The sequence below is a fragment of the Erpetoichthys calabaricus genome, chromosome 14 (genome assembly GCF_900747795.2).
Source record: "Erpetoichthys calabaricus chromosome 14, fErpCal1.3, whole genome shotgun sequence".
NCBI lineage: Eukaryota > Metazoa > Chordata > Cladistia > Polypteriformes > Polypteridae > Erpetoichthys > Erpetoichthys calabaricus.
Genome location: NC_041407.2, coordinates 26,906,910 through 26,923,794, shown reverse-complemented (window position 1 = coordinate 26,923,794; position 16,885 = coordinate 26,906,910). Strand labels below are relative to the sequence as shown.

At 41.2% G+C, this 16,885-nt stretch overlaps 1 protein-coding gene across 1 annotated transcript in view; it reads left to right on the top strand.

Annotated features, from left to right (window-relative positions):
* The window catches only part of rptor (regulatory associated protein of MTOR, complex 1), a 61,419-nt gene that overhangs the window by 14,758 nt on the left and 29,776 nt on the right, over positions 1 to 16,885 (top strand). The window contains 9 exon segments of the mRNA XM_028819039.2: positions 80 to 162; positions 3,174 to 3,332; positions 3,436 to 3,582; positions 4,200 to 4,375; positions 5,780 to 5,839; positions 9,871 to 9,971; positions 10,564 to 10,708; positions 13,992 to 14,067; positions 16,317 to 16,418. Of these exon segments, the coding sequence (XP_028674872.1) occupies positions 80 to 162; positions 3,174 to 3,332; positions 3,436 to 3,582; positions 4,200 to 4,375; positions 5,780 to 5,839; positions 9,871 to 9,971; positions 10,564 to 10,708; positions 13,992 to 14,067; positions 16,317 to 16,418 (1,049 nt within the window).

Here is a 16,885-nt window from a genome sequence, read left to right as displayed (position 1 = left end):
GCCTTGGATATTTGGCAGAACCCTGCTTTCTTCTCCCATGTGTTTTAATTTTGCTCACAGTGGTTTATTTCTTCGGCAGATCCTCTGTCAATGAGCCCCCAGAAGGCACTGGAGACTATAGGAGCTAACCTACAGAAGCAATATGAGAATTGGCAGCCACGGGTAAGTGGTAGGTTGCAGTTGGGGCTGAGGGGCTAAACCAGTTGGCTCTTGCTTCTTCCAATGCGCTCTGGCAGCAACTATTTCCATCAGTTCTTTTAAGAGTCGTGTGAGACGCAGGCATTGCCGCTCGTTTTTCTTTGCTCTCCGCTGTCAAACTTGTTTTTGAATAATTTATCAGTTTGCCTCAGCTGAAATATTTCTGCTGATTAAATTTAGGACTTGCTTTATTGCTCAGACGCAGTATGAATGGCGGCGCTGCAGAGTGGCAACACAAGCAAGAGCGATGTGATGTTCTTCTGTGAGGCTGCACTAAAATGAAATTTACTCCTCCATTGCGGGCGCTGAATAAAAATCTCATCAGCGGGCGAGCATTAGCTTCATGTTGCTTGCAATGCACGGTACCCCAGGGGAACCATTGCTGAGACCAGGGCATCACAGCAGTCACTTTTCCCTGCTGCCTTTGTCAGTGAACTATTTTACACCTGCTGTCAAAGCCTGACAGGGCAGTGACTTTAAATCCAAACAGGCCTCACTAAGCAGAAGTTCTAAGTAGTTTCTTAGGGTTATTAGGCTGAATTTCTGAATGGTATTGATGATATGAGATGGACCCACAAAGTAATGAACCTGAGAACTAAAGGCAGTGCATTTGTAGCAGGGGGTTTATGAGAAATGTCATGGCTGCTGCCCCTCTATCTTTTTTTAAAATCCAGGTCAGTGAGGCATTGTGGCTGTAGGCTTCAGGCCGGGTGATGGAAGCAGCAGGCCTGAAGTGCTGTACAGCTACTAATCACTGCCACTTGGCTAGCCTTAATTAAGCATAAATCAAAGAGAGTACAGGACGGCAGTGCAGCTGCCCTCTGTCATTTGTTAATGAGTCTGAGAGTCATCTTTATTTCTCCATTAATAAATTAATGACGATTCAGCTGCTGTCCTCCATCATGTTGTACTTTCCTCCCCCAAAGCTGCCACTGTAATAACCACCAATCTACCTGGAATTGTGTAAACGTACTGTACATTCCTTTGCAGCTGTTTCTACTTATCCTTTTCATTTAGCTCTGATCTGTGCTGCCCTCACCGACTGACACGTGTTATTGCTGCTTGCGGCAATATGAGGAACCAGTTTCTCCATGTGAAATGGTGAATGAGTAAGCCATATTTGGGGGTGATTCACTTGACATGGGTGAACTATTCCTTATTAAGTATTGGGTAGCTGTAAGAATGAATGGAGCTATTCCCTGCTTGGTGGTCACTATCAGTTTGTGACATGTGTAGGGATAGCATACTTAGATGTTAGTGAACTTCTTAGTGGTCACTGGCAGACCCTAATCATTATAGGTTTATAGGATCATCATTGGCATGTGCACAGAGTACAGTGAATTACATTCATTTCGTGTGCCAATCAACATGTGACACATTTCCACTTTTCAGCTCCATGATTACTAAGTTATAACTACCTTACCATAAAATTTCTGTCTCCCTTACCTGAACATTTTCAGATCATATTTGTGATTAACAGACAAAAAGAGTAAAGACAATTATATTACACATATAAGGGTGTACTTCCCTTGCATTTTAAGGCATTAAAAAAGTTAATACTAAGATGCATGCTCCCATTCTGTTAACCAGCTATTCCACGATTTGGAGTCAAGCTTTAATGTACTTCTGCATTGACGCTTAGTTGAGGAACCTCTTTCTGATCGACAGTCATCTCTTATATTGGATGTTGGGGATTCAGCCTATTTTTTGGTCGCTGGCAGGCTCTAACGTAAGTGAAGTGAACTCCCATTACAGGCCATTGGCCAGCTGTATGTGTGTAATTGGGTGACTAGCTCTTTCCTGAACACTGGTCAACTCTGACCCATGGAGTCAGTCTCCCTTTCCTGGAGATTTTCCAACACTGCATTTGGTATGGCTTATGCTTCCTTTGACTGGGCACTCATCCTTTAGTTCTAAACCAGAGCCAATAACACCTTGTCCCTCTACTTGTTCTGACCGTTGAGTTACCCTCCGATGCTATACTTTTATGGGAGGAAAGACCCTGTTTAATTACAGCAGTTGAGTGATTGTAATCATTAGGAGGTTGGGGTCAATCCTGTGAAGGTCAATTAGGACACCTAATGTGTCCACTTGCATGTGGCAGTATAGGAGTGTCCTGGGCTTTTGCTGCACTTTATCGATCCTAGCTAAGATGCAACATGACCCTGGCGCTACACGGCTCACCGCACTTATTTTAAAACTGATCAATAGGCCTAATTTTAAACAGAATGACATATGAGGCGCCCGTTGTGGCAGCCGCACATTTGCGTTATTACCTAATAGCTCATGGAGTGCATCCTGCTTGGCTGTCAGAGTGTTTGATTGGGCCGTTTAGAGTCAGGTGCAAAGGTCAGACGTGGAACGGTATTGAGGACTAAAGCTTCTTGCATGCCTTTCTTGTCAGTTTTAAGGGGTTAGCGCCTTAAGCAAGCTGCATTCTTTTGATCATGGCACCTAATGACAGTACTGCACCTCAGATAAATTTTGTAGCTCCTTTGGGAGTCTAGCTAACCAGCATGTCTCACTGATGTCAGAGTTAGTTGTTAAGCAACACTGGTATTTCTTCAGGCGTTATGACCAGCACTTTGGTTGTGGTTTAGCACCGTTACCCTTATTTTATTAAGTTACATACTTAGTTGTTGGTTTATTTATTAGAGCTCCACTTGAAGTAACCTGAACCCTGTCGTGTTTAATTTACACCATTTTGTGTCATTGTTCTTGTTCCTAGGCAAGTAAAACAAGACCATGCCAAGCATGTGTGCCTTTTCTGTTTTGGGTCAGGTGTTGCCTTCGCTGTCCCCAATCCGCTTTGCACAGTTCACCTTGAGACAGCTGTTCCAGACACGTAATCTCCTGTCCCTGGCCCATTACCTCCCCCCTACTCTTTCGTTCAACATGCACAGCATTCTCTGGGGGATATTGAACATGAATGCTCATTGCTCAGTATAATGTTTTACTTTACTTCTGTCTTTCAGGCTCGCTACAAGCAGAGTCTGGACCCCACAGTTGATGAAGTAAAGAAACTCTGCATGTCTCTTCGCCGTAACGCCAAGGAAGAACGGGTGTTGTTCCACTACAATGGACATGGTGTGCCTCGGCCCACTGTCAATGGAGAAATCTGGGTCTTCAACAAGGTATGATTATTGGGAAAACGGATGCAGCATATCAAACATGTGGCACTTTTATTTTAAGCTTATGTTTGAATTGTTTTATCATTTTCTTTTTCCATTAATGCAGAACTACACCCAGTATATCCCACTGTCCATCTATGACTTACAGACCTGGATGGGCAGCCCGTCCATTTTCGTTTATGACTGCTCCAACGCTGGCATCATTGTCAAGTCCTTCAAGCAGTTTGCCCTGCAGCGAGAGCAGGAGCTGGAGGTACAGCTATTGGGGTGAGGCACTGGGTCGGTCTGCCTATCATGTGTGGCTGGTGTGGTGGCACAATTTTTGTCTGCCTCGCCAAGGCAGGGCTTTAGAAGTGACATTCACTTGGCCTGCCTGTCCTGGGCAATTCTGAGGATTGGCATTGAGTGGTTCTGCTTTTCCTGAGCAAAGTCTAAGAAGTTTCTCTTAGTTAGAAGAGGCAGCATTGACTTGAACTTCCTTCTCCAGTCACTTATGAAAGAGGTCTTTGTTTCGGATGAGCTGCTATGGGTAGGCCTTACAGGCTGGTGAGTGGGTACTAATGGTTTTTTGTTTCCCTCAAGCAGACCTGCCGAGTGGCACTGGTTTGCTATGCCATCCTACTTACCTTCTTCTCCTGAAAATGTGTGTAATGCTTGGTTATCCGTGAAGCCCCCACACTTGGTTTGGATTTCTTCAGCTGTTTGTCTTCCAACTTTCCAGCTCTCTGCTGAGTCTTAATGTCACAGGCTAATTGCAACACCTGGAATTGCACTCTTGAATAAACAATTCTAGAAGCAAACTTGGCCTAGTCCATGAACATGTCATCTTTGACCTGCAAAGTAATCTCTTGCTCTGCTCTGTTCCTTTAGGTTGCTGCTATCAATCCAAATCATCCCTTAGCTCAGATGCCCCTACCTCCTTCAATGAAGAATTGTATCCAACTGGCAGCCTGTGAGGCCAGTGAGCTGCTTCCTATGAACCCTGACCTTCCAGCTGACCTATTTACCTCCTGCTTGACCACACCCATCAAGATAGCATTGCGCTGGTAAGCTCTTTCTTTAGACACACAAAAGTAACAACCCTAGTACTTGGCCTTGAACTTGACATTCTACTACTCACAGGCGCTGTATATTTTGGTTATTTAGCTCACATGATTTCCAAATGGGATATGTCAAGTTTTTCATTGACGCTTTTATTTTATGCCCTTAATAGTGCCATGTAAAAGTCTACTGACTCTGTGGTTTGGTATAGGGTATCAGAGCAGACTGGCATTATGTGATGCCATGATTAGTAATACCAGAAATTATCTTCAGTAGATGCCAAAATCTGTCTGAGCATAACATCATATTTACCACCAGAAAGAAACAAGAACAGAAAATTCCATAAATTTGCATTTGAAGTATCTGGGCTGTGGGGAGAGGTGTTCAAGCACCAACGATGATTCTCTCTGATCTTTTGAACTGCCTGATGAGAGATTTCCTTTTTTAGGGCTGTAGGTCCATAGTAGAGATCCATCACACTTTTTCTTCCTTTCTGCCAGATTTCTGTTATGTCTCTTTTGATGCTGGAGTGGTCTTGTGTGTTTTTGTGCTCTTAATTGAGTCCCTAACAGAGCAATGGGTCCAACCTTGTGCTCACTGGCTGCTACTGCAAATGCTTGCGCTCTTTACTGTGCTTCTTTGCGAAAGCAATGAATGATTCAGTAGATGTGGCCATTCAAGCAGAAAATGGTAGCTGATGGAGAGCTGGTGTGAAGGGATTTCCTCCGGAAGGGTGGGGGAGGCAGCAGATTCCTGGAAGCACTGGTCAGCGTGGGAGGTTTTCCAAACAGGATGCTGCATTTTTAAATGGGCTCTTAACAAGAAAGAAGACATTCGGTTTAGTGTTCACTGCTCTTAAGGTGAGAGTGTGTGCCACTATCCACTGCTAAGTTTGATCTTGGGGTGTGTCTGTCTTCGTCATGGATTATTTCACCCATCCTTTTTTCTGTGAGGTTCAGGATATCAACCCTTTAATTTGCTGCAACATAGTACACCTTTTTTTAGGCGGAGTGGTGGCTCTGAGGCTAGGGAGCTGCACTGGCAATCGGAAGGTTGCTGGTTCGAATCCCGTAAATGCCAATATGGACTCTGCTCTGTTGGGCCCTTAAGCAAGGCCCTTAACCTGCAATTGCTAAGCGCTTTGAGTAGTGAGAAAAGCGCTATATAAATGCAAAAAATTATTATTATTATTAAAAAATTATTAAAAAAAATTATTAATGTGTTATGCTGTTACCACTTGCATCAGGCTAAAAGAGGTTTTTCATCTGTTTGTTAAAGAACAGAGAAAAAGAACTTTGGTATGTCTTGGGATGCCACATGTCTCTTACTTCCCTTACTGGCACATGGTCCCAATACATTTCATGCCCACTCAGTTTTCATGTCCTCATGCTGTTTGTCTCTCTATATAGGTTCTGCATGCAGAAGAGTGCCAAACTTGTACCTGGAGTGACACTGGACCTGATAGAGAAGTAAGTTATTTTACAGGATGTATGCACTGCTGGTAGTAGATTGGGTGCCAGTCATTGGGTCCCCATTCCCATCTGTTCAAGAATTACACTACTCACGTTGCCAGAGCAGATCCATTAAGATCATAAAAGATCCCACACACCCAGCACATGGGCTGTTTGAACTTCTGCCCTCTGGAAAACGTATGCACTACAGAACGACCAGATTTAACAGGAGCTTCTTCCCCCAGGCCATCAGAATACAAAACTCTGTTAAATAACCTTTGTCCTTTTGCTGTCTTACTTACTGTGCAGTTTATTACCACAAATAGGTCTTAAGTTTACATTATATTGTATTGTAATATCGGACAATATTACATTGTCTATATTGTATATATTATATATAAATATTGTATCCATATAGTGCAATATCACAATCACTGTGAAACGATGTGCAATATTTTCTTTCATATTATATTTCACCCACTGACTGGCTTACATTTATATATATCTTTTGTTTTTATTGTTTGTACTGTGCTGCCTTGTGCTGTCTTTTACCTACTTTCTGTGTAAGAAGTGAAATGTTTGTAATGTCTGTATGTTGTCTTTTATGCACCTGTCTTTTATGTCTGCCCATTGAGCCTGGAGAAACGCAATTTCGTTCAGCTATGCATCCGTTGTATTCTTGTATGGTATGAATGACAATAAAGTTCACTAAACTAAACTAGAAATTCCATTCTATCAAGTGACGCCCCTAAAGGGCCTAGTGTCTGGCTTATTGAACATTACCTGCACCGTGTTAATACTTGTGCAATCAATTATATTGTGTTTTACATTTGTAATTAATTTTCAGTGATCAGTTTTCATTTTGATATTAAAGAGCAACTTTCTGTTGATCAGTGTCAGTAAAGCCAAATTAAATCGAGTGTGATTAAATATTATATAATAATAAAATGTGAAAACTTCCAAGGGAGTGAATACTTTTTATAGGCTCTGTAGCAAACAAGGATAAACTCAAGAACCTTCAAATACATGTTACAGTTACAATCTGAAGTGTAGAATTAAAAAGATAGTAAAGAATAGTAGGTAAAGGTAGTAAAGAATGGAATAAAAACAAAGTCAAGTTGATTTAAATTTTGGAGAGAAAAGTTCACAAATAGACTGAAGAAGACAATTCCAAAGAGCAGGAGGCAGAAAACTGAATGAGCACTTGATAAGATACCAAATGTTGAAAAATGGAAACTACAATGTAAACATAGTAGTGAACATGATCTGTACCTAAAACATCATCAGGACAAATGTGTAACAAATACAGAAGATGAAGTAAATCAACTGATAGAAGAAGGAACTTGCGTGTGAAAAAGAGCAAAGCATAAAGAAATTGTTTCATTAGGCAGAATAATGATGTATAAATAGGTTTTACTTGTATACTTCTATCTCACTGGTAAAAGAAGTGTAGTGGCACTGAAAAAATAAGAATAATCCAAAATATCTCCCTCTTTAGCAAAAGATTATGAAGGCCAGTACAGTGAACTGGTAATGAAACATCCCCTAGAACAGAGCATTTCAAGTCACTGATTATGTGATTAGCGGATTTAGTGTCTAGCAACGGCACACATCTAATTTCTAACATGACTCTGGTGCACAAGAATTCTGTCTCTAATTGGGGTGTATGTTTATCCCACATGGAGTGGCATCCACAGCTTTTTGGATTATTGTTCTGACCCTGATGACCTTAATGAACATAAAGGTTTCACCTGCTTTCTGTGCTATTTCAGTTGATGTTTTAACAAGGAGAGGTCCTCATTTAAGTGACCCTTGTTCTTGCTCTGTTATTAGCCTTCCTAATGAGATGCTCTTTATAGTCTTCTTTTATTCCATTGTGGGTTGTCTTCTTTTATTTGTTTTAACTATCTCAGCACTATATTTTTCATTGTTACATATTTGGATTGAAGAATGACTTTTATGCCTAAAGCACATCAACAACTTGGGTCTTTTTTTTTGTGGATAGTTAATAGGAGTAGCTGATGGAATATACAGTGCGTTTTTCATGTACAGCTCAGCCAGTCGGGTAGTGTTTTTTGTTTTTCATCATGCTGTTAAGTTTTATCTTTTGCTTTGATTTTTAAAATAACATAACTTTCTCAAACATCTATATTACTAAACCACAGTTTTAATTTATGCACGGAGGCACCGATACGCATGCGCAGTGCGCCGCGGCGCCCCAGAGTCAAACGCAGCGGCTTCCCAGTGTCAGTAGGTGGCGCCCAAACACCACAACCCACAGTCAAACGCAGCGGCCTCCCAGAGTCAGTAGTATGTATGTGCCAGCATTCTGTGTGGCATGTTTGGGATACAAACAATAAACGGAGGCACCTACCACGCGCTTCACAAACACCACAAGCGAAGAGGTCATGGCTCCAAAACGAAACACCTCAAGTAACAGAAATACAAAACCGAGCCCATATGGATAAACAAAATGAACGAAGGCGCCTACAACGCGCCTCTGAAACAGCGGACGCAAAGGAGTCATGGCTCCAACAACATGGAGCTCAAAGGCGCCTACAACGCATTTCTGAAACACTACATGCAAGAGAGGCACAGATCCAAAATGAATAATCCACTGTGCCACTACTCAGTGTTTATAGGTTGGAGTGTGCTTCCTAACAGTAAACGACTTCTACCTAATGACACAGCCACAGAACAACAAAGACGAGACACAACATCACCTGTAAACTAGACTTAATGAACGAAGGCGCCACATAAAGAAACCGCTTTAGTTCAAATTAATTAAATTATTCAATTAAATGGAAACTTTACCATGCCTACGACCTGTGAACTAAACCTGAGGTAAAGCGTGCACGCCAGGTTGTTCAGCCGCCTGGACAGTGAATGAGCGCGCCCACAACGCGCTTTTGACGCAGCACAGGCAAAGGAGGCACGTATCCAAATGGAGGGAGCTCAACGATTAGTAATATGAACACGAGCCCGTATGGTTACGACCTGTAAACGAGCCCATATGGATACATGTTATTGAATTAAATGGAAACTGTACCATGCCTACGACCTGTGAACTAAACCTGAGGTAGAGCGTGCACGCCAGGTTGTACAGCCGCCCAGACGCGACCACCCACAGCACCGCATATACCCTCCATGATATTTCATCACGCAGAAACTGATTGCCATTCTTGGATTTCCGATTCGCTGGCGAATCGCGGACTTACTTGTGTTTATTTTAGTTCACAGTCTCAGGAGGTTGGTGCCAGCACTGGGTGCAAAGGGGAAACTAACCTTGAATGGGACTCCAATTCATTATTAGTCGAACTCAAAAATGCAAATGCAGACACATCCACACTCGAACAATAATATTGTAGAACCACCAATAAACTTAACATAAACCTAATCCATAATTGGGAGAACAATTAAACTCCACACAACAACAGCTGGCTGTTTGATTTAAACCATGGAACCTGTAAGGGAGCAGCACTAATGAATGCACAACTATGCTGTGGCCCAGTTTCTAATGATGACTATTTACCATAAGTTTGTCTTTTTTAAACAACCAATGAGTCTGTGTTCAGATTTCAGGTTTATCTTTTCTTTGGTTTAACTGAGCCCTTAATTTTAAAATATGTATGACAATTTAAAATGTTATAATACCAGCTGTTGCCGATATTTGTTTATTGCTGTTATGCTTGCTTTTGAGGTTGACCACAGATAGTATTTGCCAATCTTTTGTCAGAAAGTTGGTTAGATATTCTTAGTATAGTCTGCCTTGTGAGCGTGGTGGAGAGGGGCCAGAACACAGGCGCCAAACTAATCAGTGGCATTGAGCCAGATGCTGGCGCCTAATGTTTTGTTGTAGAGGAATTCTCAATTGATGAAACTCTGATCTTGTTGTACCAGTTAAAATTTTAAACAGTCAGAAGATTAGGAGTGAGGACCTAGTATAGTACCTTTAGTACCATTCAGAGATTAATTTATATTACTAAAGGTGTACATATAGTATGCTGCAATTTACTGTAATTGCCTGAGTGTCTTATGGTCTTCTCTAGGATTCCTGGCCGGCTGAATGACAGGCGGACACCATTAGGGGAGCTGAACTGGATCTTCACAGCAATTACTGACACAATTGCCTGGAATGTGCTGCCCCGAGGTGAGCTCACAGAGTTATGCTGGCTGGCTTACTTCTCTATTTTGGATTCTACACTGAGATGGAGATGATGTTGGATCAGCCTTTCTTCCCTTCAGACTGTTAGTACATTATTTCTTTTAAATATTAAGTGTTTTTCACAGACCTGAAGATGCAAAAGATTGTAGTGTGTCAAACAAACAAATTAATCCAGCAGATCAATACGCAATAGCTTTTCTTTTGCAAAGTGACAGCTCCTACCACACCCCCCAAAAGTCAGAAGAAGACTTCCTTAGCAATTTTGACCTATCCACTTGTAAGCCTTTCTGTGACTCTCTTCCTGACCAAGTCATTATGTATCCCATTCCTACCGAAAGAGAATTACACATTTGCTTATCTCATTTGTCACATTAACCCTTTTGTAGCACAACTCTATATTTCCAAACATACAGACTGTTCCCATCGGTAGCATATAACCCCACTCTTTTCTTCAATTCATTTGTTCAAAGCATTTTAACACACTCATCCTGCTTGTCTCTACTATTCTTTGAAGTGCCTTAGGCCCCATTATTCAGCATAACATGTGCACCATAGATTGATTACATTTTCTCTTTAGATCTTTTTCAGAAGCTGTTTCGTCAGGACCTGTTAGTTGCCAGCTTGTTCCGTAATTTCCTGTTGGCAGAGAGAATTATGAGATCATACAATTGCACACCAGTGAGCAGCCCGCGCTTGCCGCCAACCTACATGCATGCTATGTGGTAAGTGGTAACCATGGAGCAGCAGTCCTGGAAAAACAGAACTTAGAATAAGGAGCATGTCACTAGGTCCATATGTATCCATAGTGTTGTGGAAAATGATTTGACCCCTTCCAGATATTGTCTGTTATTGTATATTACAGTGAATGTCTTCAGGTATTTATACAAAATGTAATATTAGATATAGGGCACCAGAGTGAACATACACCAACAATTGTAAATTTCTTTTGTTTTCTAATAAAAGTTAGACAATCTGTTTTGCCTTTTTGAGTGAGTACCTTTTCAAACAACTGACCAACGTTAATTGATAATTAGACTTGGCTAACTGAATACAGCTAGACCTGATTGCAGTTAGTACGGTTGAACTTAAACCTCACCATATATTGACCTTGCTATGAGAGTTAAATTGTCACTGCAAGATGAATAGCTAATAGTACTTTACCTGTCCCAAGGGGGACAAGTAAATTGTCATAGAGAGGATGTACAACGTTGTACATACTGGCCATCAGCTTTGTCTTCATTATCTCCTCTGCCACTACCACCTGTGGGGCTAGAGTGTATCCTGTAACTGAGCCTGTTTTATTAATCAGCTAGTTGATTCGGTGGAGCTGTTTTGAAGTGATGATGATAATAATAATAATAATAATTCATTACATTTATATTTTGCACTTCTCCCTGTTCAAAGCACTTCAGTGAGGGGGAGCAGCTTCAGCAACCACTAATGTGTAGCGTCCACCTGAATGATGTGACGGCAGTCATTTTTGCGTCGGTACACTCACCACACATTAGCCGTTAGGTGCTGAAGTGGTGAGAGAGAAGAGAGCCAATTAGAGACAAGGAATGAGTAGAGTCTAGAATGACTAGGCCGTGGTGGGCAATTTAGCCTGGACATCAGGAAACACCTTAATTTTTACAAAGGATGCCCAGGGATCTTTCATGAGCACAGAGAATCAGGACCTCGGTTTTACATCTCATCCAAAGGACAGCATTAGTTTTAGAGCACAGTATCTCCGTCACTGCACTAGGGCATTGGGATACACAATCAGACCACAGAGTAAGCACCCCCTCCTGGCCTCAGCAACCCACGCTTTCCTAGATGGTCTCCCATCCAAGTACTGGTCTAGGCCCGAACATGCTTAGTTTTAGGTGGATGACCTCTTCTGAAGGTTACCAGCCCAGCATACCACAGTATAGAAAATCACATTAGATATCAAAGAGTTATAAAACATCTAAAGGATATCATTATACAAATTTAAACTAGGAAAGTCTGCTTTACGCTTTCTTATATTGTCCCTCTGTGTTATTAAACCAGTCCAGTCTGCCATTGATGTGGATCATAAAGTACTTGTAGCAGTGCATCACCTTCACATCCCCTCCTTGAATAGTGACCAGGTGCTCTTTGCTGCAGCAAAATTCAATAACTAGTTTGCTAGTTTTACTAATGTTTAGTTGTAGGCAATTCGCTTTGTGCCAGGAAACAAAATTCTCCACTGGTCTTCTATACTCTACGGATCTAGAACAACACTATGCCTTAATCAAAGGAAACCCAAAGAGAAAAGGAAAAAGCTGTTGAAGCTTACCAATTGGGAAATGGTTGCAAAACATTTCTAAGGCACTGGAACTCCATACACCACAGTGACAGCCATTATCTTCTAAAGGAGAACATTTGAGAAAAGTGTGGACTCTTTGTAGGAAAGGCCGGCATGGCAAAATTACCCCAAGAACAAAGCAAAAATTCATTCAGTCACACAAGATCTCAGAATAACATCCAAAGAACTAATCCTCAGCTAAAGTCAGTGTTTATGAGTCGATGATAAGAAAGAGAGAGAGTAAAAATGGGATTCATGAGAAAGTGGCAAAATGAAAACCACTGATATCTAAAAGTAATATCAGTGCTCATCTGACATTTGCAAATAAATATTTGAATAATCCCCAAACCTTTTCAAATAATGTTCAATGAACAGATGCATTATAAGAAACACCTATTGGATGAAACTGGCCCCAGTGTGTCTGGCATAAATCTAATACAGCACTTGACAGTAAGAACATCATATCCATAATAAATGATGGGGGCGGTAGTGAGATGATGTGGCCATAAGTATTTCCACTAACTGAAGTACATTACTACTATGGCAAAAAAACATATCTTGCATAAATCTTGTTGTGTCCCTGCCTAGAAGTGTGATGGTATGAGTATGCTTTGCTGCTTCAGGACTTAGGAGATTTGCCATTATTGAGGTAACAATGAATTTTATACTTTACTACAGTGTTCTTGAAAATGTCCAGTGTTCTGTGACCTGAAGCTGTAGTGTAATTGGGGCTATGCAGCAAGGTCAATGTCCCAAAACACAACAGTAAGTCTACAACTGAATGTCTCAGAAGAAACAAAACTATAGTTTTGGAGTGGACTAGTCAAAGTCTTGACATTACCCTAACAGAGAATGCAATGGCAGTAACTGAAACAAGACGTTCTGCATGCAAACCTACCAGTGTGTCTGAATTTAAGCAGCTCTACAAAGACAAGTGATGTGAAAGACTGATATCAAATTATAGGATGTATTAAGTAGTGATTATTGCTGCTAAAGGTAATGAAACTAACTAATCAAATACATTTGCACTCAGGTGATAGGGGTGTAGAATAAAAGAAAGTAAGGATGTGTGTATTGTGTGTTCTGTAGTATTTTATTTTGTCTAAAGGTGTGAGGCCATTCATTGCATAAAGGATGCAAAAACAGAGAGGAGTTTAGGAAAGGGACACATACTTTTTCATCACAGTATCCTATGAATCTACTCTCACCCTAAATTCAGTTCACTGTATTTAAAGAAATAGAAACTGTTGGTCCTCTGAAGATTTGGAGTTTTGACCACTGCCCATCCCCCAACAATATTCAACCTGTGTCTATGGAGGTTCGTTTACCACAAAAGGAGTCTGGTGGTCTCCCAACTGTCTCTTCTCTGGCAATTTTTCTGGTAATCTCTAACAAGCCATTGCAAACATTTTGGCCAAGTAGCTGAAGTGTTCAAATAGAAAGCACAAGGTTGACCATTTGGTACTTACCCCACCTACCCTCTTTTGGTGACCCTGAGTAAGTCGCTTAATTTGCTTATGCCCATTTTGAAAGCCATACATTCAGCCAGTTATCCTGTAATTGTGTACTTTTAAAATCACTTGGAATTGACAGTCACTAAAGAACTGTAACACATACAATGTGTTTGTTCATCCTCTTTAGTTAAACACTGAAGAGACCCTGCAATATGATCTTTTTTCTTTTTTCCCCTCCTCTAGGCAGGCATGGGACCTAGCAGTGGACATCTGTTTGTCTCAGTTGCCCACCATTATCAAGGAAGGAACAGCTTTCAGAGTGAGTTTTCAGGAGAGGCTGATGTCACCTGTTATCTGACAGACATGTTGGTGAAGGTCAATAAATAGTGTTTTTAGTGAATTTGAGGTTGTTCATATTTTGCTTAAATTTGACATTTCAGTTTACAGGTATAGTGTGGTATCTCACAAAGTGAGTACACCCCTCACATTTTTGTAAATATTTTATTATATCTTTTCATGGGACAACACTGAAGATATGACACTTTGGTACAATGTAAAGTAGTCAGTGTACAGCTTGTTTAACAGTGTAAATTGGCTGTCCCCTCAAATAACTCAACACACAGCCATTAATGTCTAAACCGCTGGCAACAAAAGTGAGTACACCCCTATTTTTATGTGGCCACCATTATTTTCCAGGACTGCCTTAACTCTCTTGGGCATAGAGTTCACTAGAGCTTCACAGGTTGCCACTGGAATCCTCTTCCACTCCTCTATGACGACATCACGGAGCTGGTGGATGTTAGAGACCTTGCGCTCCTCCACATTCTGTTTGAGGATGCCCCACAGATGCTCAATAGGGTTTAGGTCTGGAGACGTGCTTAGCCAGTCCAGCACCTTTACCCTCAGTTTTTTTTAGCAAGGCAGTGGTCATCTTGGAGGTGTGTTTGGGGTCGTTATCATGTTGGAATACTGCCCTGCGGCCCAGTTTCCGAAGGGAGTGGGATCATGCTGTGCTTCAGTATGTCACAGTACATGTTCCCTCAATGAACTGTACCTCCCCAGTGCCGGCAGCACTCATGCAGCACCAAACCATGACACTCCCACCACCATGCTTGACTATTGGCAAGACACACTTGTCTTTGTACTCCTCACCTGGTTGCCACCACACACGCTTAACACCATCTGAACCAAATAAGTTTATCTTGGTCTCATCAGACCACAGGACATGGTTTCAGTAATCCATGTCCTTAGTCTGCTTGTCTTCAGCAAACTGTTTGCAGGCTTTCTTGTGCATCATCCTTAGAAGAGGCTTCCTTCTGGGACGACAGCCATGCAGACCAATTTGATGCAGTGTGCGGCGTTTGGTCTGAGTACTGACAGGCTGACCCCCCACCCCTTCAACCTATGCAGCAATACTGGCAGCACTCGTACATCTATTTTCAAAAGATAACCTCTGGATATGACGCTGAGCATGTGCACTCAACTTCTTTGGTCGACCATGGCGAGGCCTGTTCTGAGTGGAACCTGTCCTGTTAAACCGCTGTATGGTCTTGGCCACTGCTGCAGCTCAGTTTCAGGGTGTTGGCGATCTTGTTATAGCCTATGCCATCTTTATGTAGAGCAATAATTCTTTTTTTCAGATCCTCAGAGAGTTCTTTGCCATGAGGTGCCATGTTGAACTTACAGTGACCAGTATGAGAGAGTGTGAGAGTGATAACACCAAATTTAACACACCTGCTCCCCATTCACACCTGAGACCTTGTAACACTAATGAGTCACATGACACCAGGGAGGGAAAATAGCTAATTGGGCACAATTTGGACATTTTTCACTTAGGGGTGTACTCACTTTTGTTGCCAGCGTTTTAGACATTAATGGCTGTGTGTTGAGTTATTTTGAGGGGACAGCAAATTTACACTGTTATACAAGATGTACACTGACTACTTTACATTGTATCAGAGTGTTATATCTTCAGTGTTGTCACATGAAAAGATATAATAAAATATTTACAAAAATGTGAGGGGTGTACTCACTTTTATGAGATACTGTACACACACACACTGTGTATATATATATATATATATATATATATATATATATATATATATATATATATATAGGAACGTGTAAATGTATATTGTACAGGGTAGTCCAGATCTAATTATGCAATTATTGCATTGCATTAAAAGTTGCATAGTTAGATCTGGACCACCCTATATGTATATATCTGTTCTGTTCAAAAAATATACCCATGACTACCCGAATGCAAGCGTAATGTTTACAGATGTTCTGTAACCAAATTAATGGTTGTAGTCCAAAATAACAAATACCAAATGTAACGAAGTGGAGCCAGTTAAACAATCCAAGATCAAAATATCGAAATATCAAAGGAACCATGCAAGAACAGTGTAAATAAAATACAACAGGCAAACTAATTCTATGCTTTGCTACTGTTATGCACCATGAGGCTATTAGGGACTGAGCCTGCTTTGTTGCCTGTACTATATGTGACACTCCATGTACCATTAAGGATGACCCATTTGAACCAAGTGCTTTTTGTCTTCACAGCACAGCCCCTTCTTTGCAGAACAGCTTACTGCCTTCCAAGTTTGGTTGACCATGGGAGTTGAGAATAGGAATCCTCCCGAACAACTACCCATTGTCCTACAGGTAGGACTAAAAACATGATCATGAAATTAATGTGAAGCTGTCAAATATGACAGAGCTATTAGTGCAATGTGATTGCATTACACAAAGTTGGATGTTGTTATTAAATTGCTTCGTGATTGATAAGGCCAGGGAAAGTGAGATTAGGACTGGAAAATTGTCCTTTGGGGGTGCAACAGTGATATTTGGAGAGAGGCCTCATGTGAATCAGTGAGATCTCTGCCATAGAGGAGCACAGGACATTGATGTTCGTACTTAGCGGTCAGATTGGAATCGAAGAGGGATACTGGACAGTTAAATTTATTAGTGACCATAACTATGTAAGGAAGAGGGACATGAGGTATTGAGGTGAGTGCTAAATGATCAGACTTGGGTTGTTCATGTTAGAATAAAAAGAGAAAATGCAAGTTGTTGAAAATACATTTGAGAAACCAGGCTTGGGTTGCAAAAAGTACTGAATATTGACAGAA